The sequence below is a fragment of the Chanos chanos genome, chromosome 6, assembly GCF_902362185.1.
Source record: "Chanos chanos chromosome 6, fChaCha1.1, whole genome shotgun sequence".
Taxonomy (NCBI): Eukaryota; Metazoa; Chordata; class Actinopteri; order Gonorynchiformes; family Chanidae; genus Chanos; species Chanos chanos.
The window spans coordinates 15,386,290-15,412,057 of record NC_044500.1 but is presented as its reverse complement, the minus strand read 5'-3'; the positions used below and the strand labels follow the sequence as shown (position 1 = coordinate 15,412,057).

General features: G+C 41.6%; 2 protein-coding genes across 2 annotated transcripts in view; one reads left to right on the top strand and one right to left on the bottom strand.

Annotated features, from left to right (window-relative positions):
- Window positions 1-1,934, top strand: part of sik2b (salt-inducible kinase 2b) — a 24,915-nt gene extending 22,981 nt beyond the window's left edge. The window contains exons 13-15 of the mRNA XM_030777433.1: window positions 641-738; window positions 1,000-1,091; window positions 1,189-1,934. Coding sequence (XP_030633293.1) covers window positions 641-738; window positions 1,000-1,091; window positions 1,189-1,762 — 764 coding nt within the window. The 3' untranslated portion in view covers window positions 1,763-1,934. The remainder of the gene's footprint in view (window positions 1-640; window positions 739-999; window positions 1,092-1,188) is intronic.
- Window positions 1,935-7,242: 5,308 nt separating this feature from the next.
- Window positions 7,243-19,036, bottom strand: ppp2r1bb (protein phosphatase 2, regulatory subunit A, beta b). Its single transcript, XM_030776178.1, has 15 exons — window positions 18,937-19,036; window positions 17,785-17,875; window positions 17,017-17,117; window positions 16,576-16,808; window positions 16,325-16,472; window positions 16,081-16,236; window positions 15,831-15,945; window positions 15,629-15,699; window positions 14,164-14,298; window positions 12,910-13,083; window positions 12,648-12,708; window positions 10,754-10,908; window positions 10,427-10,569; window positions 8,674-8,765; window positions 7,243-8,581 (listed from the first exon to the last, which is right to left on the bottom strand). The coding sequence occupies exons 1-15, from the start codon at window positions 19,012-19,014 to the stop codon at window positions 8,565-8,567; spliced, it is 1,770 nt and encodes a 589-aa protein (XP_030632038.1). The 5' UTR covers window positions 19,015-19,036; the 3' UTR covers window positions 7,243-8,564.
- Between the last annotated feature and the right edge of the window lie 6,732 nt (window positions 19,037-25,768).

Below are 25,768 nucleotides of genomic sequence, written 5' to 3'. Positions count from 1 at the left end.
CTTCCCCCTCCCCATTAACCCCAGTCCACCAGTGACACACAGACAGCGGTCATTATGTAACCTCAGACGAAGAAGTAGCCAATTGTCAGTTGTTTACTGTCAGGCCAGAGTGCACAGTGAAAGGAGTCATTGTTGAAGTAACAGGCTTCATACTAGTGACTGGTGCCCGATGCGCCAATACAAGCTCATTGAGAGAGACAGGACTGTTTATGAACTGGAGGTGAATTTTTTTTGATAAACACAGTCTAAAATGTTGTAAATAAGTTTACGTTCAGCGCCTGCATGGAATGTTCATCATTTTACTTTATTTGAAAAATAATTAAGTGTGCTCAATAAAGTCTGTTTATGAATGAGAATGGAAAAAAAAAGCTTGGTCTCCAATTTTGTGGAAACCAGAAAATTCTAGAAATGTTCTAGAAATCCTGCCTGCTTCAGTTAGCAGCAGTCTGTCGTGATTAACAAACAAAGCAGACTTACAAGTTGTCCCTCAAGGTCTGGCTGGGTCACTGTAAAACTCATACACATTCAGCTTTCTTTTTAAATGGTTCTTTTGTAAATTTTCAGTCCATTACAGAATTTCAAAATGTCTACTGTATGTGTGTGTGTGTGTGTGTGCACCTCTGTGTCTAGGGTGATGGAGGTCAACATGACATGGCCATGTTCTCTGGCGGTGCCCAAACCCCTCTGTTGTCAAGGAGACAGAGCCTCGAGCCTCAGTACCTCTCTCACAGAATGCAGGTACCGGTGAATTTCTTCAGCTGTTGACAACCAGCCAGAAATGTTGTGCATATCCCTGCAGACAATCACAGCAAATCAAATCACAGAGTTTCATTCCCACCTGCAAGTTGTAGTATGTTATGCAAGAGCTGGATGTGCAAAACCTGATGAATTGGTGGCAAAACCACTGCATATCTGAGATGTTTAGTCATTTAAATTCTACATTCAAACACAGAGATTATATGTTTATATGTTTCTTGTTCTCTGTCTGTATCCATACAGAAAGCTAATCTGATGGCTGCTAGTCCCAGTAACTGTCAGATGTTCTGTAAAGAAACCCCACGTAGTCTGGAGCAGCAACTGCAAGAGCACAGGTACCAAGAGCTGAGAGAATATTCATATCTCTCTCTCTCACAGCCTGCCAAACCCTGCCAGTGCCATGCTGTGCGTAACCTGCTTTTCTTTTCACAGGCTGCATCAGAAGCGACTGTATCTTCAGAAGCAATCCCAAATGCAGGCTTATTTTAACCAGATGCAGATAGTAGAGGGTTCTTATCCCATGGGCCACCAGGAATCTGCAGCCAGCCCTCAAACCCAGGGCTCCATAGCGCCGACGCACCAGCCGCAGCAGCTCCAGAACCCCCAGTCTTCACCCCCTTTTGGTCACACTCAACCCCTCATGCCAATGATGGAATCCAGCACAGAGGGTCTTGGTTACGACCCCTACATGGGCCATTACACTCACGTACAACAAGCACCTCTTCCCCATAGTCTCTCCGGTCAGCTTCAGGGGCAGCAGCCCGAGGCACTAAACTATAACTACCCAGCTGTCATTGACCAAGGCCAGACTCCCGCTGGGGAGGGCCTCTATCAGGAGCAATACAATTACCCTCTAGACCCCGGACAGCCACCCCCTTCAGGCCAAGCCGAGGGCGCCGTCGCTGGGTACGAGGGACTGGTGATTCCTGACCTCCAGAACTCCTTTCTTGACGGTGAGATGATGGAGACCGTGGACTCCCAGCACGGCTTCGTGCTGGTGAACTGAGCCAAGTCAACGTGGGAAAAACAGTATTACCTGAATATCTGCGTCATTGTGGGGCTGTTGGAGGAGAGGGTTTTTAAGGAACAGGGATGGACCATTTTTTTTTGTGTTACTGGGAATCTTCTAGTTGTGGTGAACCTCAGATGTTTTTTTTTTTTTTGTTCTCACCATACTCCTCCCTTCCTTCCTCCCTCCCTCCTCACTCTCATTTGCCCCCTTTCTCCTCTCAAAGGAGACGGCACTGGGGGGGGGGGGGGGGGGAGCTGGCCATCTACGGCCAACTCTGACATTGGCGTCGCAGGAGCTCGGTGAGTGTCACGCGGGAGCACTGCCTCAATGTTAACCGCAGTCACGCGGACAAGAGCTGAATGCTGCCGGCGTAGCACAGGTGGAAAGCTTGGACGTGCACAGCTGAACCTGCTTTAAAGAGCACAAACAGTGACACATTTTTGTATTGATAATAGGACAAACACTTCAGCTCACGAAGTCTTCTGTGGGCAGACCATAAACATTAAAGACATAAATAGTAATTAATTATGCACGCTTGATAAGTGCAGTGTTAGCAAACTTTTTTTTTTTGTTTTTTAATGTGTGGCAATATTGAAGCAATATAGTTCACTTGTGAATGAAAGAAGCCATAAAGGGGAATCGCACCAGAAAATTATATCTTAGTATGTTCCTCAGCTCAGTAATCTCTCACCGTTTTACGTCATATCTAAGTCCACAGACACAGGACACTGCTAAACGTGATGATGTCTCCTGGTTCAATCTCATTACTGAGACCAAAAATAATATCAAAAACATTGTCGTTGTCATTTTTTTTTTTTTTTTTTTTTTTTTTACTGGTAAGAAACGAAGTACTACACTGTGTATATACGTCACTGTTTTGTACAGCACGCTAATGCTAATGACAGAACCATAGACTAGTTCCTTTGAGGAGTCCCAGGGACGGTCCGTATTCCAAATGACATCATCACTTCCAGCGACATTTATCTGTGCGTTACACGTCTGATATGACACCCAATTATAGTTTTATGGTGAAATTCTCCTTTACACTAAATCGGTCTCTGAAGGAATGTTTTAGCAAGCTTAAATTGCCTTGAAAGGGCAAATGTAAGGTTAAAAGACAGAATTATAGTCTCTTGACACTGGATTTAGGCCACATCACCAAGTCAGTCTTATAACAGGCTTAAATGGAAGAGTTTTTTTGTTTTGTTTTGTTTTGTTTTGTTTTTTACAGCACTTACTAAACCTACTTGAAAACAGAGGGTCTCTGACTAAAACATGCTACTTTATTAGAGGAATAAGATGCTGATAAACCATTGTACAAGGCACAAGTTTCGTGACAGATTCCTAGACTTTGGAGTTGTCTGAGCAGATTTTTTTTTTTTACTGGAGCACTTTTCAAGGGCATAAAAGGAAATGTAGCACGTTAAGGAGGCAGCAGTCAGGTGTGTTTAACCTGCTCTGCTGGTTCTGTCCACAAAAAAAAAACAAAAACAAGGGACACAGCAAACTCTTCTCTCCCCAATAATGTTCTCAACAGACTGGTTTTCTTTACAGGAAGAGCATGAGAGAATATGAACTGGTGGTTGTTCATTGTGCTTTGTATAAATTAGGGGTTAGAGATTTTTTTTTTTTTTTTTTTGAAAGTGCTTTCAAGATGCAACAAATATTGTGTTAAATGTGATAGTGTTCAGTGTGCCTTTTCCTTATTCTTTTTAAATTAAGAAGATTCAAATAACTCTCTCTCTCTCTTTTTTTTTGGGGGGGGGGGGTTGGTTCTGTTTGGTTGTTTTTGGTATTCTTATGCAGGATTAAAGTAGACCTGGGTTTTACAAAGGTACAAAAAAAAAAAAAAAACCAAAGTCCCCTAAGGAGTGTTCCTGTACAACCCCACCGTGTGGAGTTTGGAGCTTCTTGGTTAGCCTCTTAACAGTGCTTTTTTTTTTTTTCTTTTGGGTCAATCAGTATATACCGTTGAAAAGTATTATAGCAATATTTCTTAATAATAGTTCTAATGAAGAGAATAGTGAATGTGTTACAATACCATAATCACACTTCCTGCTGGCAAAACACCATTCTTTAGAAATCCAACTTTATCCATTTATCCTCATTGATGTTGACCACACATAAGCTAACTTGCTGTTGAGATTAAAGGAAAAAAAAATGGTTTATTGAACATGCGTTGTGTTTGTCCTTTATTGTGGATAAGTGTTTTTTGTTTGTTTGTTTGTTTGTTTGTTTTTCCAGATTAAGCGGCGGTCATCGGACCTACGATTTTTTTGTAGATACTCACGCAGAATGTCTAATTAACCAATGTTTACTATGTAGATTAAACTGAAAAGGAATCTGAGCTCTGCTTTGATCTTATTAAACAATATGAAGATGAGGGTACATGAGCGCAGGTTTTTGGGTCAGTGCGAGGCAGCAGACTTAATGAAGTGCATCTAAACTCTTCATGTATACAGTCTCCCATTCTAACATCTCGTTTAATGAGTCAGACCGAGTTGGGAAGATCAGCCAGGGGTCAGATGATGCCTTGCTCAGATTTTCAAATGACTAACGTAACCTTGTTCTCCTTTTGTTCTACTGACTGGAAATAAATGCGGGTTTCGGTAGAGCTGGCGTTCGTTTCACGAGCTTGTCCGAAGGATGTAACACTCAGCGACTGACGGAAGATGATCGTTCGTACAACAATACTCGTCTGCACACGTTTATGTGCCGAAAGAATGTTTGTTTTTCCACTGTTCTGTGTCCAGGAACATTTCCTCTAAAGCCTTATCTCAGCAGACCGAACAATACATAATCAGAAACAATGAGGATCTTTTTTTTTTCTTTTTTTTTTTTTTTTTCTTTTTAAGTCCTTGTGTCTAATGCATTTAATCAGCAGAGACAAAACACCTCACTTAAGTTGAATTATTTTAAATCGTATTGGAAACTGGTTTGAGAAGTAGTCTTCAAATTATTTACCAACTCATTATGCTGTTTGAATTCCTGTGCGTATGAAATAAATGTCATTGCGTTTAACTGGTTTCTCCACATCCTTGGGCACTCAGTGGCAGTCTGAAAAGGAGAGAGGACACTCCTAAAGATTCATTTGATTGCTTTATAGTTTCACAGATTTACACTATGTTCTATCACCTAAAAAAGGTACACTTAGCTAAATGAACAGCAGGTCTAGTAAAGACCGTGATTACCACAAATACCTGAGAATTTGTCTTTTACTGTGCAATGTGTGGCATGTAGATCTAATATAATGTACATGGACCAAATAAGTCGATGATTGGACCTTACTGAGAATGACCCCCCCCCCCCCCCCCCTTTCCTCAGTGAACAATGCTTATTTAAATTGCTCCATAACACACCAGATACATGTTCAATGTGCAAACAGAATCAGTTACAACCCATTTTTTAACAGATGTGCTAATAGATATAGCTCTAATTCCTGGAGTCTTTTTTTCCCCTTATTCTGCCAAACACAGGTGCTCTATCCCTACGAAAAGCTGGAATACAGAGCAGCCCCAACCTCCAATCCCCTTGTTAATTAATCTTACATCAACCGTTGCCGTGGAAACGGCAAAAGAGGAGCAGCCTGGCACTGCCCTCCAGCAGAGATGAGAATACTCACCAAACTGAACCCTGCAAGGGAAGTCTGAAGACGGCACCAAAAAAAAAAAAACAGAAACGACAGAGGTTCAGAACTACTAATCTACAACAAATAGGCTGTGTGCTGTGATCGGTCCAGGAACAAGTGACTCAGTTGGACTGGACAATGAAAAGAAGTATATCCATCCATTCTAATGACAGGGACAGTGGTTGGAATGAGCACATAGTCTAAGACAGGACACAGCAGGGTCATTATGGGAGGGGTTTGGAGAGTTGTCCTTGTCAGCTCAGATGTATGACAGGAAGGGGTGGAAAACTGTTAAATCATTGTTTTTATGCTGGTCGTTTGTCAACCTGAGAATGACAAAAGTACGGGCAACACTTTAAAGACAATATGGGCTATTGTTTTGAATTCTGTCATGACGAATAAGTATCCTGAGAGAGCGGCTGGCGTTCACAGCTTTTGTGTTTGTGTGTGTGTGTGTGTGTTTGCCTGAAAAGTAGCATTTTGGGAAATTATGCTTGGGAAATTTATCTGTCATTCAGATGAAATAACAAATAATGAAAATGCAGCATAAACTCAGTATGCTTGGTTTGGCCCATTTAAGTCAAACCCTGAGATTACAAACAAAGACTAAACTTCTCACTCCCTATAGTACAATATTGTGGACCAATTGTTCATAGAGTGTACAAGTAGAAACCAAGGAACAACAACTAGACATGTCAGGTCACAAGAGTTAAAGGAATACAGACTGTTAACACTAACATACAACTACCAAAATTCTTTAGTCTGTTCTCAAAGTTTAGAGCTGTTTCTGCTGTCCAAATATACCAGATGCGTGACAATTCACTACCAACCAGTGCAAAAATAAATTAAAAACCTATTAAGAGCTTTTTTTTGTGAGCCCGTTAGAGTAAGTGTACTTGATTGTCACTGATTGTGCGCATGAAGAAACCGGCTTTTTATCTCTTGACGATTGGGGTCATCCCTCTCTCTCTCTCTCTCTCTCTCTCTCTCCCCGCCTGCCCTTTCCTTAATACCCCGGCAGGTTTTAAACTCAACTCTGCGTGCTTTTCTAATGGCCGGCGGTTATTTATATGTCATTTCCAGCACAGCTGTCATTGCGTAATGCTGTAACACGAGCAGGAACATCTGAAAACAATCAGCCATAAAGGCCCACCCTGGGCAGAGAGGAAGTAAAGGGGCTGATGAGTGAGATCAGGGAGGTCGTTCATACAGACTGAAAAACGCACTGACACTCTGCTTCATCTGTTAAACCAACCAGAGCTAAATTAATAAGCAGACTAACACACAAATCAATAAAATGTCTGGTGATGTTCACCTCATGTGAGCACCAGAGCAGGAGGGAACTGATTATCATTCAAGAGCATTGCTGATGTGGCTAGTTAGAATGACATTGATTAGCTGAAAAGTTATGTCGTTTGCATTACAATGAATACCTAAAAAAATAAATAAATAAACAAACCCCCAAATTTTTCCACGCCTGTCTGTGGGGAAACAAATTAGCGCTTGCTGTAAGTGATGCGTGATGTCGTTCATTTTTCATGTGACAAGATATTTGATTCTGCAAGTCAAATCCGAGTCAAAGAAAAAAAAATGACTACTTTGACTTATCAGCAGATTTAGTGACGAAATGATGCAATTCAACACTGCCGATGCCACCTGAACTGTGTAACCATAGAATAGCACTCATCAAGAGATCAAAGAGGCTGTTCTCGATTCCACATCAATCTTTAAAATCTGTAAAGTGTAAGGGAAACATACAACAAAGGCCATCTCCCATTGGTGACGCACATTCTGCTCCCTAAGGAATTAATTAAATAATTAAGATGTCAGCAAAAGGACAGCCAAGTAACATTTTGTATCACTTTATTCAGTTCTCATTGTACAGTACAGCCTCTGGTTGTGGTATTAAAAACAAACAAAAAAAAACAAAACAAAAACAGAACAAAAAAAAATAAAAATTTTCATGATACAAGAGAGGGTTCGGTAAAAGTTCATTTGGGATCCCGATAAAGAGGGGACACTAAAGACTAAATGTAAGGGAGAGTTTCACTGTACTACTGAGTAGTCCTTTCACCCACTCCTCATTCTCCCACTAAAACTGTGAGTGTTCATCTCCCCGAACAGCCCAGGCATGCACTACATGCTCACCGTCACGCTGTGGGCCACAGGAGCAGCGGAAACGGGTCTCCCTCGTTAAAGACCGAGTCACGAAAACCAAAAATCTTTGAACTAACGGAGCACGGCGACTGCAAATCCGAGGGACGATCGAAAAGAACTGCTGAAAGTAAATTTCTGTCGGTGTCCGGACGTTATTGGCACAAAAAAAAAAAAATGAAGGAGTGGACAGTTATTAAAAGGGCAGTCACTTGTCTTCTAGGACCTAAAACAAGTGCTATTTAAGACTCTTAAAGCTACCTGGGGAAGGGGAAAGAAAAAAAACCTAACATAAATCTATGTTGGAGAAAGAGTCAAGTTTTCAGTGTTATCAAATCATACATTTGTGATGGTCCCTCATAGAAAAAACAGGTGGCACAGGGTCGTACGTTTGTTGACCGTATTAAAAAGAGCCTGGCCGCTAACGCAGAGCAGTACGAGCCGCGGATCCACTGAAGATGCCGCGTTATGCTTCACAAATACACGAGCCTTCTCCCTCAAGAGAAAACACATGTAAACAATGTGCTGAGAGCTTGCAGTTCCTCTGAAGAAAACCAAGAAGATGCGATTTCTACACCATCTGCTGTAGCGGGATCTCGGGTCTAAGAACAGCTGTCGCGTTGTGGAGGCGAGTTTTTGGGCGCGAGCGGAGATTCTACGAGAGCTGCTCAGTCGAGTACATCGAGCAGAGAAGGTTAACTGGAATCGTATGGACGACACGGCGCACACCATCGAGCATGCAGTGCTTGATTTTTTTTTTTTTTCTTTTTTCTTTTACTACGGTGCCATTAAGAGCAAAGGCAGATTTTACAGCGAGAGTAAGATTAAAGCAGAAACCCCTGCACTACCCCAAGATCAATTTAATACCAATGACAGTGAAGGGAAAAAACACGGACGTTAATGAAATCAACTGATTTTGCAATACATAACCGACCATTCAATACTATTAATAAATAGAATGCAACAAGTCTTGCTTTGTCACGGTTGTTCGGTGGAATCCCAAAATGAAGTTGATCAGGCCAAGGCGAGAACTGTAAACGAAAGACAGGGAGAAAACTGAATGAAGCACAGGACGGGACGGGATTCATTGTAGTTAGTGGGAATCAGGCAGGATAATACATACCGCTTATGGCCTCCTGAGCAAAGTACTTCACATCCATGTCTTGGTCTGTGGCTAGTTTCTCCAGCACTGGCTTCACCTCTGTCTGCAAGGCACTGAGAAATACAACGCATCAGTTTAGTACAGCTGCCAGCCCAGACCACAAAACGTAAAGGACAAAGACTTAAAGTGACACTGGCAGACAGGAGAGATTATATCTGAAGTTTGTTTTTTATCCTGTTATGTATAACCCCAAGTACAAACACCACAAGAATAGCTATAGACTTGAAAAAAAAATTGTGCAAAAAAAAAAAAAAAAAAAAAATTACATAACACACACACACACACACACACTAGGTATAAGTGTGTCTTAATGAGACTTTTCCACCATTAAGGCTGGAAATTCAGGGGCTACCCAAGGGGCCTTTCTCGGAGAGATCAAACTCATGTTAAAGCCCAGCTTCTGTTTCCACTGTCGGGTGTAACGCTTACGGACTGCGCGGGGCTTTCAGGGAGGAGCAATGTGTGCTTAATGAGCTAATTAGATGTAACTATGCCTGTTATGTTGTTATCAAAGCTAAGTCTCTGCCATCGCTGCATGACGGCTACAACATCTGGGGTCACGTCGACTAGAAAACTTCTCCCGGCGTCCTCACTTGCCCTGCATCAGATCGAGTCATCTGAGGCCACTTTGAGTTTTTTCCCCCCCTCTTACCAAAGCGTCTTTTAGCAGAGCGCATATTCATAACAGTGCTCACAGCCGCTAATCAGTCAAACCACTGAACAGAAAAACCATGTGAGGCTCCTGAAAACATTTTTGTTGTGCTTGGGTCCCTTATTTGGAATTACACAAGAAGAAATCGTGCTGTAGTCACTTAGCGGTAATCCTCCACTCAGCGTTAGCGGCAGTGAGAAATCACAATTAATTTCGCTGGAGTACTACTTCTGAGCACTTACGCACTCGCGAAGACAAGCACACATTATTAGCGTCACGACGAGAGAGCTAATGTTTGCGTGTTAAGATGAAGGTCGCAGGCTCGAGAGGGCATTCATCGGCGAATAGACGGCACTGATTAAAACGGCCTGTCTAAAAAAGGGACGTTGTTTTAAAGGAAACTATTTCAGCCAGAAACAGCGCTTCATGTCGTAGGAAGTTACTTTAACATCGGCAGGCGCCTAACGAGAGACTGGTAGACTGTGTAATATGATCTAATGATCAGGATTATAAGACTAAAGCTTCTGAATACAGTATCCGACAGATGGCTGGGTGACACTTAAAAAAAAAAAAATTACAACCGCCCTTCTCAAAAATCAGTGTGTACTTTTGAGTTGGGCCCTATGTGGATGTGAGCTTTAGCAAACGCACTGTATAACCATGCCTCAAACTCAGTGGAAACGACTGCTGTGCTTGGGTCCAATGGGTTTTTTGATGCTCTCCCAACACTTTCCTAAGATGTGCCTAGTGCTTGAATATCGTGAGGTTAATGCACTGATTTGGACTTGTAGACACTTAAAAGCTGCCTCACTGATAATTCTTCAACAAAAAAAAAAAATCTTCATTTACGCTTGGTAAATCTTCCCTGTTTAAGTATAATCCTGTGTAAAAATTCAATTTTCTGGATTAATCTGAGAAAAGTCTGGCACACACGGGAAAAAAAAAAAAACCCTGAATAAAGATGCTTTGTCAACACCAGCCCTGAGGCTTCATCCAGGCCCTTTTCCACAAGAGCAGAAACAAGCTCTCCAAGCACAGAGCTCAATGTTCTCTCTTACGTACTTGCTGTCCAGGACCGGTCCTATTTTCTGAAGGGACTTGGCGACGTTGAAGCGCACGTTGGCCACCTGGTCGTTGGACATCTTCAGAACCACAGGCAGCATGTGCTTGGTGGTGATCTCCTGCCCGCAAGCCTCAGAGAGAGCCTAAACAAACAAACAAAACAAAAAAAAAAAAAACCCACAATAAACTCTCCAAACTTCTCTCATTCTGCACTAAGCCACAGTCATTAATACCATATGCTGCTGTTAGAAGTTGGTGGACTTGTGATGGAACAGGACGACCAGGCTGAGAGCTGTGCCTGGATCCCAAGTGAAGAGAGGGACTCACGTTGATACAGAAGAGAGTGGTCATCCTGTGGAGGTAGTTGGGGTCGTTGGCCATACCCAGCACTTTGGGAACTATGGTGTTCTGAGCCCATTCTGCTCCAAACTTCTCCACCAGCTTCATCAGGTTACAGGTGGCTGCCTCTCGGATGGCATAAACTGGAAGAAGTGTCGGTGTGGACTTTATTGTGCTGATCTAGTCTTTCACTTCCGTTTACATTCACATTTGTTCATTTGGCTGATGCTCTTATCCAAAGACACCGATAACTGTCACTTTCTACATGCCTCTGGACCCATCTCAGGGTTAAGTGCCCTAATCAGGGACACACAGGAAGGGAACTGATGTGGTTGGGCTTTGAACCCAAAAGCACAAAAAAAAAATTCCACAGTTCTCTTCGATAAATAGAATTACTTGGTATGTTTTACCTTGAATGCATCAGTCATCAAAGATAAACATGATTACTCCATAAAGCTTAATACTGACATTCTGCTGAAAGGAACCACCACTGTAATCAAGCTACCTTGATTTTTTCCGTATCCCGTTCCAAAATGTTTTAAAACAAAACAAAACAAAAAAAAAAAGTTCTAGGCTTGGCAAAATCAGGGAAAGAAAACAAATACGTGGAAAAGCGAGAATCAAGCATAAAAAGACAGTCTAAGCACATAGAGGGAGCGTGGAGCGGGGCCATACAATACCAGCCTTATGTAAGAGAGAAACACTGGCCTGTCTCAGAGGAGATGGATATGAACATTCCAGTGATGTAACCTAACCAGCCCTTTGTCCATTAGAGTGAGAGTGTGAGGCTGTGTGGACGTCTCCAATGGAAAAGCCCATGCAAAAATAACAATAATGTGCTGGTATTTTGCACCGTAGTCAAGTTTTGCATGAAGCTGCGACTGTCTGAAAATTACTGACATTCGCTCCGAACGAGGACTCTATCTTTACATGTTCAGAGAATGGTTAAAAGAAATTTTATCTTCTACTCAGAGACAACTGTATCTGCTCTGTATGCTCTGCTCGGCAAAAAACTCGATATAAAAATGTATACTGAGATTTAAAATCTGGATATAGCTGAAGAGGCCTGGGGGAGCAAACACAGCCTGCATGAAAAATGGACTTTCTTAATCAAATTATATTTCAACCTCATGAAGCAAATGAAGCAAAAGGCTAAGCTGTGTGGTCATGCCCCTGGGTTTGAGTACGCAATGCAAGAGAGTGAGTCAGAGTGCATCTTCTGTGCTGTCCTACTGAAGCACTGAGGCCAGGGCTCCGTACACAGGAGACCTACAAATTAAGCAAACAGCGACTGCTTTTCCCTATTGGGAGACCACACAGTATTCAGGAAAGCAATTAGAAAGAGGACGAGCATAGGAGAGGGAGGGAGGGAGAGAGAGGAAGAAGGGGAGAGAGAGAGAGAGTGGGAGAGAGACGGTGCTAGAGTGAGAAGAGCGTGCTAGAGCAAGATTCTCAGGCAGTTCCTGGGTGTTGGACTTATCGGAACTCTGTCATTGGCAGGGAAAAGACGGGGAGCTGCTGTGGAGCACGTCTCTCCCTCTTATTCTCTCTCTCTCTCCTCTCTCCCAACCCTCCTCTGTTTTATTTTCCTGTCGCATGGCTGAGTGAGGGGAGGGGGGGGCGCAGCTATCTGGACACCCAGCAGCATGTCTGAGTGCCAGAGCCATGCATTTGCTGTGTACTGTGAGCTCGAGAACATGAGCACAATGTCTGATGACCTTCAAAAATCCTTAACAGGGCTCCAGATTGCAACCTGTCTATACATAGTTCGCCCCCAACAATCATTTCCAAACTGCATTTTGATGTTCGCGCTCTTGACGGCTAAGGATGCAGACTCGAAAAGAGCACAGTAACGCTTCAGAGTTCAGAGCCGGGGACTTACCGTGATCAACAAGCCATGCCATGCACAAGGAATTCAACTTCTCATCAAAGAATTCCACACCCTGGACAGAAAGACACAACAGTTACATTTCTCTCACCTCCAAAATTAACCAGTTAAAAAAAAAAAAAAAAAAAAAAAAAGAAGTCGCTCAAAGTTCTCGTGAGACATTTCCACATTTTCCAGACAGGTAGGACTACACCTTCTACGACACGTAGGAAAGAAAGGGGGCCACAGACAGCTGGGGGCAGGGGGGCGGACTCACCAGTTGGCCTGCCAGCAGGGGCATGTACTCGATGATGGCAAGACGCACCCTCCACTTGGCATCTTCTGCCAGCTCCACGATGGCTGGCAGCAGAGATTGGGACAGCTGGCGAATGCCAATCACCTCGTTGACACAGTCTAGGTTAGAGATGATATTTAGACGAACCTCCGGACACTGCAAGAGGGGGAAGGAAAAAAAAAAAGAGAAGTCTTCAGTTTTGCCACGTTTCAACAAACTTAAAATCATGTACATTTGTGGATATGAGCAATAAGATCCTTTTGGGGGGGAAATGCGATACAAAAAAAAAATCTTATGTTTAAATGTGTTCGGTTAATAATCTGTTTCAAACAAAATGGCAAAATGTTGAGATTTTTATATTTTATAAACATCCCCTTAAAAGGACTGCTGAAGTTGTCATCTTTCAATGATGCCAGAGCATACGCATTCATTTTGCCAGATAAATTATGTCACCAAATGCTATTGTGTTGACTGAGTTTAATCCAAACATCAAACTTGTTGGTCAAACAAAGTTTAACTAGATGATGAAGGCCAATGGAAACACACTCCAGGACAGAATTTGAGGATTTCAGCTCTAAACATTTCCTGTGTGAGTGTTCTGACATCCAAAAGGACATCAATAAACCAGTCAGTAACACAAACAATAAAAGCAGGCTTTTGGAAATGGATACACCGAAAGATTCCATTTTAGCAACTGGCTATAATCGCTACTGCTTCAAACAACAATTAAAATAACTTTTGTGTTTGAAATGTTAATTCGTGCGAGATGTGACTTCTGGACGAGTTGAGCGGGTGATGGAGCTGACAGTATGTGTCATGTTTGTTCCCACTGTACAAAGCATTGCATGTCTAATAAAAAAATAAACGGCTTCAGAGAGGACAGTAGGAGGGCAGTGTGCGCGTAAAAAAAAAAAAAGAGCGAGAAAAAAAAAAAGGTAGATCTGAGCAAGTAGGGAAAAAAACACTACTGCAATGACAAAAAAAAGACATCTTTGAGAAGGAAAACAACAAGAAGTGACAGAATATTCTCCATCATCTCTCTGGCCCAACATGCCATAGCTAATCATCTCTCATCCATCTCCACTGGTGAACGGACGTCACTGAGTTGCATGGCGCCACCACTTCTGGAAGTGTCGTGGGGCGGGGTTGGAGGCAAAATAGAAAAAGAAAAAAAAAAAAAAAAAGGGAAAGAAAACAGAAGAAAAAAGGCAATGGGCAGACATCCAGGTGGGTTACCTCGTCCTTCAGCTGGGCCAGGAAGAGTGGGAGCAGATGCTCTATGGTGTTGTCCTTGCCCAGGATAGTGGACAGACCCATAATGACGGAGGCCAGTGCTGATTTCACATGCTGGTTAGTGTCTGACACCAGTTCCTGTCAGGGGACAACAGCAAAAAGTAGTTTGACATTGCAGAGGTTTTATTCACCCCCATTCAGAGAAGAAGTTTTGTATGTTGCTGACAAGGCAGATTCTATTGAGATTTTTTTCAAGAGCTAAAGAACAGAGACAGCGGAAAAGAAAAACATAATGATACAAACAAGACATGTCTGCTTCTCATTAAATTAACAGTATGCATTCAAATGCCAGCGTTTACTGCAATACTGCTCAACACAGCTCTAATGACAAAACAAAGAGTTCTAAAATACTAAATATTGATTTTGTTACCAAAAAAAAAGATGAAGAAGAATGCATTTGACACCCAAATCAGCTGTTTAGAGAAAACATCTCACAAGTGTCATTTGTTTGGGGTTGGACTTTCCAAATGCACTCAAGACTCAGTACATTTCACTCTGTAGCTGCTGACTGACAGTCTGTTGTTTTGCACTAACTAACTTCAAAGTTCTGAAAACTAGCCGTGCTCAGTCAGGCAAGGCTCTGAAAACTAGCCGTGCTCAGTCAGGCAAAGCAGAACAGTCTGTGACAACACTAAAAAATAAAAAAAGTTCTCGTTAAAATTTCAATAAAGATACTTTGCTCAAAAAAGGGAAAAAAAAATTCTTCGCAAAACTAGGACTGCAGATATATGACCTAAAAAAGCACTACTCACTTCAGGGGACATGAAAGACAAAAAAAAAAAAAAGAAACAAGTTTGTGTGATCTTCTGATGGCTTATGAGTAGAGACATATGGCGACAGTCACTATGATGAGAAATCCAGTTTTAAGGCCGTTTTCCCCAAAGCAACACATAAGAGAGAGGATTTTCACATTCAAATCCTAATCTGCATTCGAATTACTACATAACAGTGTAGCCTGCAGCTAGACAAGTCCTATCAGATGGAAGCATGACGCTGAAAATACAACAGTGACCCCTGCTGCCCGTGGGTACTGATTAGACTAAACATCCCCTTGGTCCAGTGTACACGAGCAAAACAGTTCATTCAATAGCTTTGCCTCATCAGCACGTAATCGATCCAGCAAACAGAACTGGATAAATATAACCACTGACCATGGCACTAAACTTTGCCCCGTATGAGAAAATGGCTTTGGGTACCAATATTTATATTACAGTGCATCGATGCAACTCAAACAGATTACGACAAGGGGTTTGAAACCAATGAGGTAAAACAACAGTCACCAGTATTGTAAAATGAAGCACTTTAGTAGCTCTGTAGAGCTTTTCCACAAAATGAAAAGAACAGGGAATTTCTACAATGTGTAATTGTGGAGTGATGGAATAAAACTAGAGGAAAGCAAAGCACTTACCTTGACACATGGTAGAATATGAGTCATTATGATGGTCTCTCTGCCATCTTCAGGCAAATTTTCACAAAACTCTATTGACAGAAACATAGACTGATTAGCAAGGTAGATGTTTTCAGAGTGTCAAAGCCTCGGGTTCATTCCCTTAACTAGAGGGGTTTTTTTCCGTTTTTTTTATGTGCCCAAACATTAAATCATCACTAACCTTTGACCTTGTTGGCGGCAGCAGCACGGACCTCTGCCTCACAGTCTTTCAGCAGGTTCTGGAATGCTGGGACCAGGTCATTCTTGGTGATTTCCGGACCAACAGCCTTTTGCAACTGAAAACACAGAATCCAGTTTGAATATAAACGAATTTTATCACCACCGTAATGTATTTTAGGTCATCAGACATGGCCGTATACATTTCTGTTAGAGACTGGTTTTATGAGGACATGGTTGTGTAGAGTGCCGACCTCTGAGAACTTGTCAGCCACCATGTAGCGTACTCTCCAGGACTTGTCCTCGGCGGCTTGGCGCAGAGTGGGCATAACCAGAGTCTCCAGGTCCTCCTGGGGCAGGAGGGTGGCAATACTGACACCAGCCTCCACCGCCAACAGACGCACAGAATCCTAAGGGGCGAGAGGAACGGTCACAATGCGATCTGACTACCTGTGCCAAATTTACGGTGGTGTTTTGTTGTGTGGAAGAGTGCCTAACCTGTTCATCAGAAGCGAGCGCAGTGAAGAGGGAGATGATGTCGCTTTTGACATACTCCAGCTCCAGGACTTTGGCAAACTCGCCCAGCTTTGAGGCTGCCGCGCGACGGACCATGGGGGTGTCATCGGAGCAGAGAGTGCGAAAGTGCCTGCGGAGACAACCACACGTGATTGGACCTTAAATCCTCGTCGGAGACGCTTATTTTAAAGCGGCTGTAACCTGATTTCAGAGAGAGGCGGAAAAAAACTCACTGGCGAATCTCTGCTTTGACAGTGCTAGAGACGCGAGGGTAACAGACGCTGAACAGGCCGCAGGCTGACGTGCGTGAGGTAAACCAATCTCCGCTGGCCAGTCTCTTCACCAGGGGCTCAAAATGCACCTCCAGATCCACAGGCGAGTGCTCCTGAGAGATCTTACGCAGCGACTCTACAGCCTTGTCCCTAACCACTGTCTCTTCCACTGTGGCCAAACTCTCCAGAGGAGGCTGAGAAGAGAAATGGATATGTACGGGTGAGTGCAGGGCAGCTAAACCACAGCTTCAGTATCGCTGACAGCTACACCATGAAAGGCCCAGTGACATAAAATCAATGAGTGGGGTTTGTGGTGTGACAGCATGCTATATGGTTTGTGCTCAGGCTATGCTTTTCAACATATATGGCTAAGCCAAGGTTCAAGGTTTTAGGATATCTTACCAGGAGACAGTGGACATACTCTGGTCCTCCAACCAACATGGTGAAATTACCAAGCTGCTCAGCCAGGGCAAGAAGCACTTCATCTTCATCATAAATGGTGTCTGATGGAGAGGAGAGGGCAAGTGAGAGAACGTGGACAAATTTCCATAAGGACCATTAAGTTCAAGCACAATGTGCAGTCAGTCTTAGCTCTCTTTTGAACACATGACATTTAAAACAACAGAAACTGGCCCACAACAGAAATTAGTCCAGAAGGAAATGTTTTTATTTACCTGATGGAAAAAGTCAAAACAGCTAACATAATACAGACTACAGTTCCATGAAAGACAGTACAAGAGACCGTCTGACCGTGTTAGACTGTTGACAAAATACTGGCACAGGTTTTAACTCGGCGTTTCTCAGTATCCACTGATTCTGGGCTCCTCTATTGGCTTTACTAATCATGGCCTGTTCTGAGTGAAGTTCAAAGTAGATCAAACAAGTTAAGCGCCTGAAGGCAAAAGTACCACTCATCCAAAATTTAGCTGGGATGCCTTTCAAGTGAGAGCTGCTAATCCATGAATACACAGACAAAATATGTTGTTCATAGCTAATTATAATTGTCTTTTTTTTTTTCAAACACAGGGCCATGACTTGTCAATCCCTGGAACAAAAAAGTCTGAGAATGCTGTCTTCACTGACAACACATCTTTTTACAATATCTCATATCATCAATAATAGTAACTGTGTATTGTTTTTGATTACCAGAAATGGAAACACTGCACATACCAGTAAGAAAGGGGAGGAGTTCTGTGCGTGTCCTCTCAACTCCCAAGGCCAGGGCAATTGTGGACAGCTTTTTAATGCTGTTCAGCCGCAACTGCAAAAGTATGTGTTGTATTTAGACATACTGCACAACAAAAAATTAAGCACATTTAGGCACTACACTGCTAAGAAAATGTACAATAGCAATGATTATGTGGGAATTTGCAGAGATTTACTATGAATATTTAATAACCATCAATAAAGAGGTAATGCTACAAGCAATTTATTTGTTTTATTTATTGATTGTATAGACACATCGGAGTGAAGAAAAGTGTCAAGTGAATTACCCACGCAGGAACGTTAACTAGGTTAATTGCTTCACAGCAAGCAAATTAGCTCCAACTGATTTCGCAACTGTCAGCTACACATAAAAGTTGCAGACTTCCACATTCAATAAATCACGTCATTAAGCTAGAGAACCTGCCTTAAAATGATGATTGACGCGGAAATTCCTGTCTCCATGTTAACTTCTGGGATGACTAGCATACTTCACAATAAAATAAAGGCTAGCATTCAAGATTAGCTTACAGTGAGTCGCACTGTAAACGACAGCTAGCTTAGCTGAGCACAACTTATCCTTGAATTAATCTCAAACATCTTTAGTTACTGATCTGATATTATTTTGTTTTAGATATAACTTATCGAACACATTAAATTTCATGGTCTGAATACGCTCTGTTAATTGGTTAAATAACACACCAAAGAGCTAATCGGCCCGGTAACTAGCGTTACTGCTGTAAATCACTGGGTACGGCGAACCCGCTGCTAGCGATTGAATCTAAGAGAGATTGCGAGAACGTCTCTATGTCAACACTGCTTTACAAAGCTCAATTACGTGCTAACTGTGGTGACAAAACCGCGCACTAAGTTTAAAATCCGCATGTTTGATCGCCTCACTGCTCCAGTCGCAAAGTGCTACAAAATCAGAGCACAGTAAATAGGTAGCGTTTGAGGTTTGGGCAACCCGCTCCCTGTACATAGCCCGCTAGCTTAGCTACATAGTAAGCTAATGTTAGCAAGCAGGTTAACTGAAGAATAAAGCGTCTTAAACTACTCTTCGGGCGCTTTAAATAAAGACATTTCTGCATAGCATATTATTTCCTACTTGTCCCATACCTGAACATCTTCATTTCGTAGTTCATCAATTAACACGGCTATGGGGTAAAGCGAATCGTCTCCCTCAGCTCCAGCCATTTTGAAATTAAATATGGCTTCCGTCTACTGCAAACTACGGGGTTTCTGCTGAGGAAACACAATTTATCAGGGGCAGAGCAGGGGCAGACCCAAACCTTTGCCCTTTGCCAATGATGGAAGAGTGTGATTTGTTGTAACATTGTTATAGTAACAATACCCACCAACACGATAATAATAATAATAATAATAATAATAATATCAAAATCTAATCATCACCATCATCACCTTCTTCTTCCCCCTTTTTTTCTTCCTCTTCAAAAATTTTGTTTGATTATTTCTTCAAATAATCAAATCATATTAATTATCTCCTTGCCTGCAGCAGCCTGGACAGACTCACTCAAGTGGGATTCAACTGTTAACCAAAAAAAAAAAAAAAAGTTTCACCTAATGCCAAGTTGAGTTTTTTTCTCCTTAAACGCATGACTTGAAAGAGCATGCTGGGTGACATGCAGAGAAAGCCTTATGTGGTGGGGGGGGGGGGGGGGGGGGGATGGGTTTTTGGGGTCAGCTGTTAATAATCAAGTAGCTTGAAGCCACTGTGGATGACGTCAAGCATTCCTCTCTCACAACAGGCTGCCTCTGATCCACCCCTGGTTCAAACTAACTCTGCACTCTCTCCTCAGATGCCTCCCTCACATTTTCCATCTTTGGCTTATTGATGTCAGAACGTTATTCCTTTACACTCTCCCACTCAAAAGCTCAAGCAGCTCCAGGTGCGCATGGATCACTAAAGCTGTGTGTTTATATAACATTAAGCAAAGCTCTTTCATGTTTTTCTCACTTCCTCCAATGTTTGAGGCTAAACAGCTCTCAAGAGATGTGCATGAGCCCGTGTGCTTGAACCCAGTTTCCCACAGCTGCTCCACTATGATAAACATGCCCAGGAAATTCTACAGAGCAGGAATGACTAAATCATCAGTGCTGCTGATGTGTTTAAATGTCACTAAAAAAAACAACGCTAACTTTAAACTGCAACAATAAACAGAAAAGATCATTCATCTTCCATTTCAAATCCTGCTAAGAAACAGTTTACATCCGTGTGGGACTCATAACAAAATGCGTCACCGAGAGTGAATGAAATTTCAGTAGTTGAGCATTTCAGGTTTTTATTTTTTTTTTATTAGGATGCTCTAATCATAGACATTATGCAGCAAAATGTGCTTCCGCTTTTTTTCTACGTAATTTAATACTGAGAGAAACAAACTGCTTCGAGGCTTGGACCAAAACATCCTGTTTGGTCCACTGTGTCACTCCAAAGTTTATTTATCCATCTTTTATATGTTTACCTGTCCGTAATTATGCAGCGCGCTCATTGCACATAACCACACAGTTAGCAGAACGTAGTGCCATAGTGAAGGCAAGGAACAACAAAAAACAGAGACTTCCATCTCTGCATCAAATCATTGCCCTGGTGCAATCACATAGACCATCATTAATATCCTTCTGAAAGCACTGCTCGTTCAACTGATAAGTACAGGCCAAAATGCATTGCTAGGACAAGATTATTTGATTTAGTTTTGCCTTTTGAACCAATGTATTTTCTCTTTTTTTTTCTCAGAAATCATCAAATGGCCCTCGAAGTAATTCTCCAGAAAATCTTTGTTACAACATTATGTTCTGCAGACATAATTGGTTTTGAATTGGCTCCTGAACCTGTGGTCAATTTCTTTGATTATATATTTTAATATTCTGACCTTCCCTAGCATTTCTCTGATAGCTTTATTTTTTTTTTCAAGGATAATATTTTTTAAGGATTCCCATCTGAAATGCATTGATTAAAATGTCAGAGAGTCATTTAACAAACGTTCATTAAAGAAAATCACGCAACAATCACAAAACAAGTCAAAATTAAATTTGACTCTCAAAAATGAAGAACCGCAGACTGTAAGTATTATGAATTGAATAAAAACAAAAAATGAATATTCCTCTCCAAGTAAATAAGGTTATAAACCATCCCCTTGTGTGCAGCACAGTAAAATTTTACTTTTTCTAATATGCATAAAACAAACTGAGGTTTACACATGTTGAAAAGATGCTCTTGGTGACACATCTGTCATAAATGCAGATTTTTGAATGAGGAGGATGGGAGAACACAAGGAAGAGAAACAGTGAAATATATCAGAACCACAGGAAAAAGTATAGAGACACAAGAGGTTAAATTGGTCTGCATATACTTCCTGTAAATCTTTATGCCACCTTGCTTTGAAGATTATGAAATGGTCGGTTGTAATTTATTACATGTATTTAATCATTTAAATATAATTTTATTAATTGCTCTAAAAAGAGATTAGAGCAAACACAGAGGAAAAGACGATCAGTGTGTCAGGTATAATTTCAGTGCATTGAAATGGTAGGAGTGAGGAAGGTCCCTTTGTCATCTCCTTCCTCATAGAGTTTATCATGTTATCTCGATTCATTGAAAACCCTTCTTCTGCAAGAGAGTGAATGGGATCCGATTTCTTAAAGGAAAATTCACAACACCTCAATTCCTAGTCTCTCTTCTTGGTGAAAGTAAACTGTTCTAATTGTGAAATTCAATGCTTACTCAAAGAACCATGACCAAACAACTACCTCAAGAGTCTTTGCAAGCTTAACTGCATTAGTTACCAAAAAAATTCCAGGGTTGACTGAACTATCCAGATCAGTAAACAACTTCATGTGAAAGCCCAAGTTGTAATCTAAGTGATCATGTACGACCTTCAAGAGGCATTACATCAAGATGTTCCTTTTCAGTGCTTCAACAGAAACCGAGACAAAAGGGAATGCAGGTCTGTCGAGTACCAAGACCCCCCATCAATCAGCCGAGTTTTATGACGCATCGGCCGCCCTCCTCATCCTCCTCAACGCTGTGTTTATACAGGCCCTGGAGTGGTATGTGTGTTTGACATGAACACAGAGAAGAGGTAGATATGCGGAGAGACCTGAAACGGAGCAGCTGCTGAAGGAGCCCAATTACCCGCAGGCTCGCTGAACTCCTCTGAATCAATTACTGGCGCCATTTAGCAGCAACGGCAGCACAGGGGCTGAACTGACACTCGCTGACGTCAAACCGATGTCCCATAAGGCAGTGCAGGCGGAGGTGTGAAAGCAGGTCTGTGAAAAAAAAAAGGAAAAAATGTAGGGAAGGGCAGAGAGAGAGAGAGAGAGAGAGAGAGAGAGAGAGAGAGAGAGAGAGAGAGCGTTGACTGCTCAAACCGAGTCCTCTTGAAAGCACTGCAAGCTATTTTTCTTGGGATCATGTGCTTTTTCAGATAAGGGTAGAAAAAGCTACTAGCGTCACTGCACGGCCTCTGTCAGTGTTTTAATGGATAGTGCAAGATGCTGATGGGTGTTTTTCAACAAGACTTTGCCTTTGATAACTATGGGATGAAATACAGAGGGCCTCAGCTTCTTATGCAATTCCTGCTGCACTTATTATATTATGAAACAGTGGAGCACAGCATGGTCTCTATGGCAAAGGTCAGTACTGTTTTTGAAATCATCACGTAAAGAGCTGAGCCCATCATCATACATAGGGTTCATCTTTTGAATCTGTATTCGGCAGAAACATGAGAAAACAACACTTTCAGCTGACACCTATTCAGTAACAACTGTTGTAATATGCCTATAAACTTGAAAACTGCAGATTCCACACATTCACGTAAGGAAAAGCCAAGAGACCAAAGGACACTGTTTTCTCTTATAAACCATGCGTTTTATCACTTAACCCTTAAGACACACACACATAAATGATTAACAAATGAGAAACAATGTCTTACTTATTCATACCTTTATGACAAGTTTATTAGCATAAATGAGACTTTTGATGCAAAAAGAAAAACAAAAAACCTGAGATCCTTTTTAGAATCTTTAAATTCTTTTAAGGATTTCCATTAACCATTTATGTTGTACACCACCATGCATCTGTTGGAATTAAAGATAAAAATATGGCTTCACATTTAACCGTCTTACCTGAAATAGTTAAACTTTCTCTTCAGAAGATAGAAAACTGAGTGTTTGAAGATTTTGCATTCTTTGGCTATAACACAATCTTAGTGGACAATAGTCCACAGTCTGAAAAGTATTTTGCTTGCATTGACACAATACAATACAATAAAATTGTGTTAATTTTGCCCAGAAGTTCCATTATGAAAAGGTATAAATTTCATCTGACCAGCCGTGGTGCTGGTGTGGCCTGGCAAAGTCCACCAAATACCAGAACAACTTCTCAATGCCAGGTTGCCATAGTAAGCCCCTGCTGAGTGACCTGGGCCTCGCAGTGGTTAATTAAGGTGAAGCGAGTTAGAGAGTTGTTGAGTGTGAGCTAAGCCGGGATTCACATAATATTGTGCAGTGTGTCAGTAACTGGGGTGGTTGATGGACTGTTAAGGATTGACCATTAAACCTGAGAAATCCTTCACACAAAACCAACATCCAAAAAGAGCCGGTGACCAAAACAGATCCAACCCCTCACAGATCTTTTAATGGGAACAGACTTCACTGACAGTACATGTCATCCTTTAAAGTACATTGGTAATTATTCTCTCAGTGTAAGTTTGCATCTACAGGACACATCATGGTGAGATCAATGTCCCTTTTTGAATCATGATGCAAGTGTTTGTTTTACCAGATTACGGACCTCTCTCACTACCTTGTTTTCACTCAAAATATCTGACTTTCTGTTTTAACTGAGTGTGATTTGTCTGCCTCATGCTTTGCCCACAAAGATGATTCAAAAAACCATTGGCTTGAAAACTGCATAAGTGAACCAAATTCACTAAAAAGAACGGTCAAAGGTATCACGTCAATGTTTAGCATTGGAGATAATCAGAGACCCAAGACTTTTCAGACCTGGAACCCCAGGGATGCGTCATACTTCCTCTGTTTAGCTCTCAATCTCCCGATTCAGGATATATTTTCTCCTCTCCAAACTCCCTTTGATAGATGATCTTCATCAACAGCTGCCAAGAGCTCTATGAGATTTAGTCAGACTCTGGCCTAGTGAGTCAGACAGATTATGCACAGCTAGTGATGAATTCACAGGCTGCAAGGGCTCTTGGCTGGACTTCCAACATGATTGCTCATCATCACGCAGAAATCATACACGTTTGTACATTCATCAGGTTCACAGTGCAATTAACATAGTGGGCAGAAAATTCCAGATACAACACAAGCTAAGGTAAAGGCTGTCTCCTTACTAACAGACAAAACTACTAATATTTAGATGATGTCAGAGTCTAGTGCTAAGGTTTTGCAAAAAGTAATCCTTCCTCTAACTGAGCAGAATTATTGTCTTAAGGATGTTCAGAAACCAAGAAGTCAAGTAACGAACTCTTGCATTGCAGATAGCAGACATGCTGGTTATGAGTTATGAGTAACTATGCAATTTATTTAGTCAAAGAAATGTAAAATGTTAAAGAAGATCATGTGACTCAGCTACGCCAAAAAAAAATCCAAAACATCATGATAGATTTAGCCTAAGAGCAGTGAGGTTTTCCAAAGGGGTTAGAATTTGTACACGACCCTCGTTCCCACGTCTTTATGCTTGCTGAATATTTTCAGTTTAGGAGTTTATTTCCTTTAAAATGATGTTTGTGAAATCTTTCTTAAATGATGAGTGAGCTTGTCTTTGATTCCTGTGCCAAGATCCAACTGATACAACAATTTACTTCCTGCTAAGACCTGTGGGAAGTGTTTGGTATTATTTCAGTTCATTTGAAAGGGTCAAAATCTTTCAAGTCTTCCTTGACCTACAGCTCGCAGTTCCACGAAATAGAATAAATCCCTTTTACCAGTTAAAACTCTTGCCACAGTCAAGCCTATTTGTGCTCCTGGCCATAACGTGACGCATACGCACGGTAGAGTGCACGTAGGCCTGCGCTTAAATTCACAAAAAGGGATTATTGGATTGACCTGCATTGTTGAGACAGTTTGTCATTGGCCCGCTCTTAGTATAGAGCATGACAAATGTACACTGAGAACAAAAAGTCCTGTATCAGAGTAATTAAGATCTATGGGGAAGAGGTATTTTTAGTGGTCAAACAGAAGAGGTCATACTGGTATGGAAACCTTTCTGGACTGCAAAGCAGAGCTCTTGTAAACTCACAGCAAATCCTCATCAGGCAGTACATCTTTGTTCCGAGGGGTCGTGACTAAGTATGTATATGTGTAACCATATCAGCAGATCACGTAAAGATCACGAAAGGGCATACCCTTTACAGGGCTGCCAGAGATGCCCCGCACCAACACCCCATCTGCTCGTACAGCCTGTTCCTCCAAGCAGCGTGCTAATGAGTGTGTATTTTGTTGGCAAAACAGAACAAGACAATCACCTTCAATAAACACTCGCCACATTTAATTTGATTTGATTATGGTGCTTGGAAGCGCGGGAGTGTTTGATAATCCTCCGAGTTGTTTTGAGTGTGTGTGCCAGCCGGTTAAAGAGAGGCAGTTGCTTATAAACATGGAGACACAATGTTCTTTACGCCGGGTCTCTCCGTGTTTATGGTGCGAAATGACAGAGGATAATGAGTTGTCCACATACAAAGCTACACATTGTACATACATTCAACATACGCTCAGTGTGGGACAGCATAAACAACAAACAATGGGAAACACACCAGCCAGACAAGAATTACCTAAGAGATGCCAAAAATGCAGTGCTTGTAAAGAGAACAAAAGTGTAAAAACGATAAGCATAAAAGCATTGTTTGTTTTTTTTTAAAAAGATTATAAACGTTTATTTTCTGCCATTCCTTTAACATGATTATGTTCT

What these genes read in the sequence shown, in the direction of transcription:
- ppp2r1bb (XM_030776178.1), bottom strand. Translation starts at nt 19,014, where the DNA reads ATGGCTGGAGCTGAGGGAGACGATTCGCTTTACCCCATAGCCGTGTTA. An exon ending in ACTCCTCCCCTTTCTTACTG is followed by an intron (nt 17,118 to 17,784) that starts GTATGTGCAGTG and finishes CCTCTCCATCAG; the next exon opens with ACACCATTTATGATGAAGAT. An exon ending in TGCCGCCAACAAGGTCAAAG is followed by an intron (nt 15,700 to 15,830) that starts GTTAGTGATGAT and finishes TTCTGTCAATAG; the next exon opens with AGTTTTGTGAAAATTTGCCT.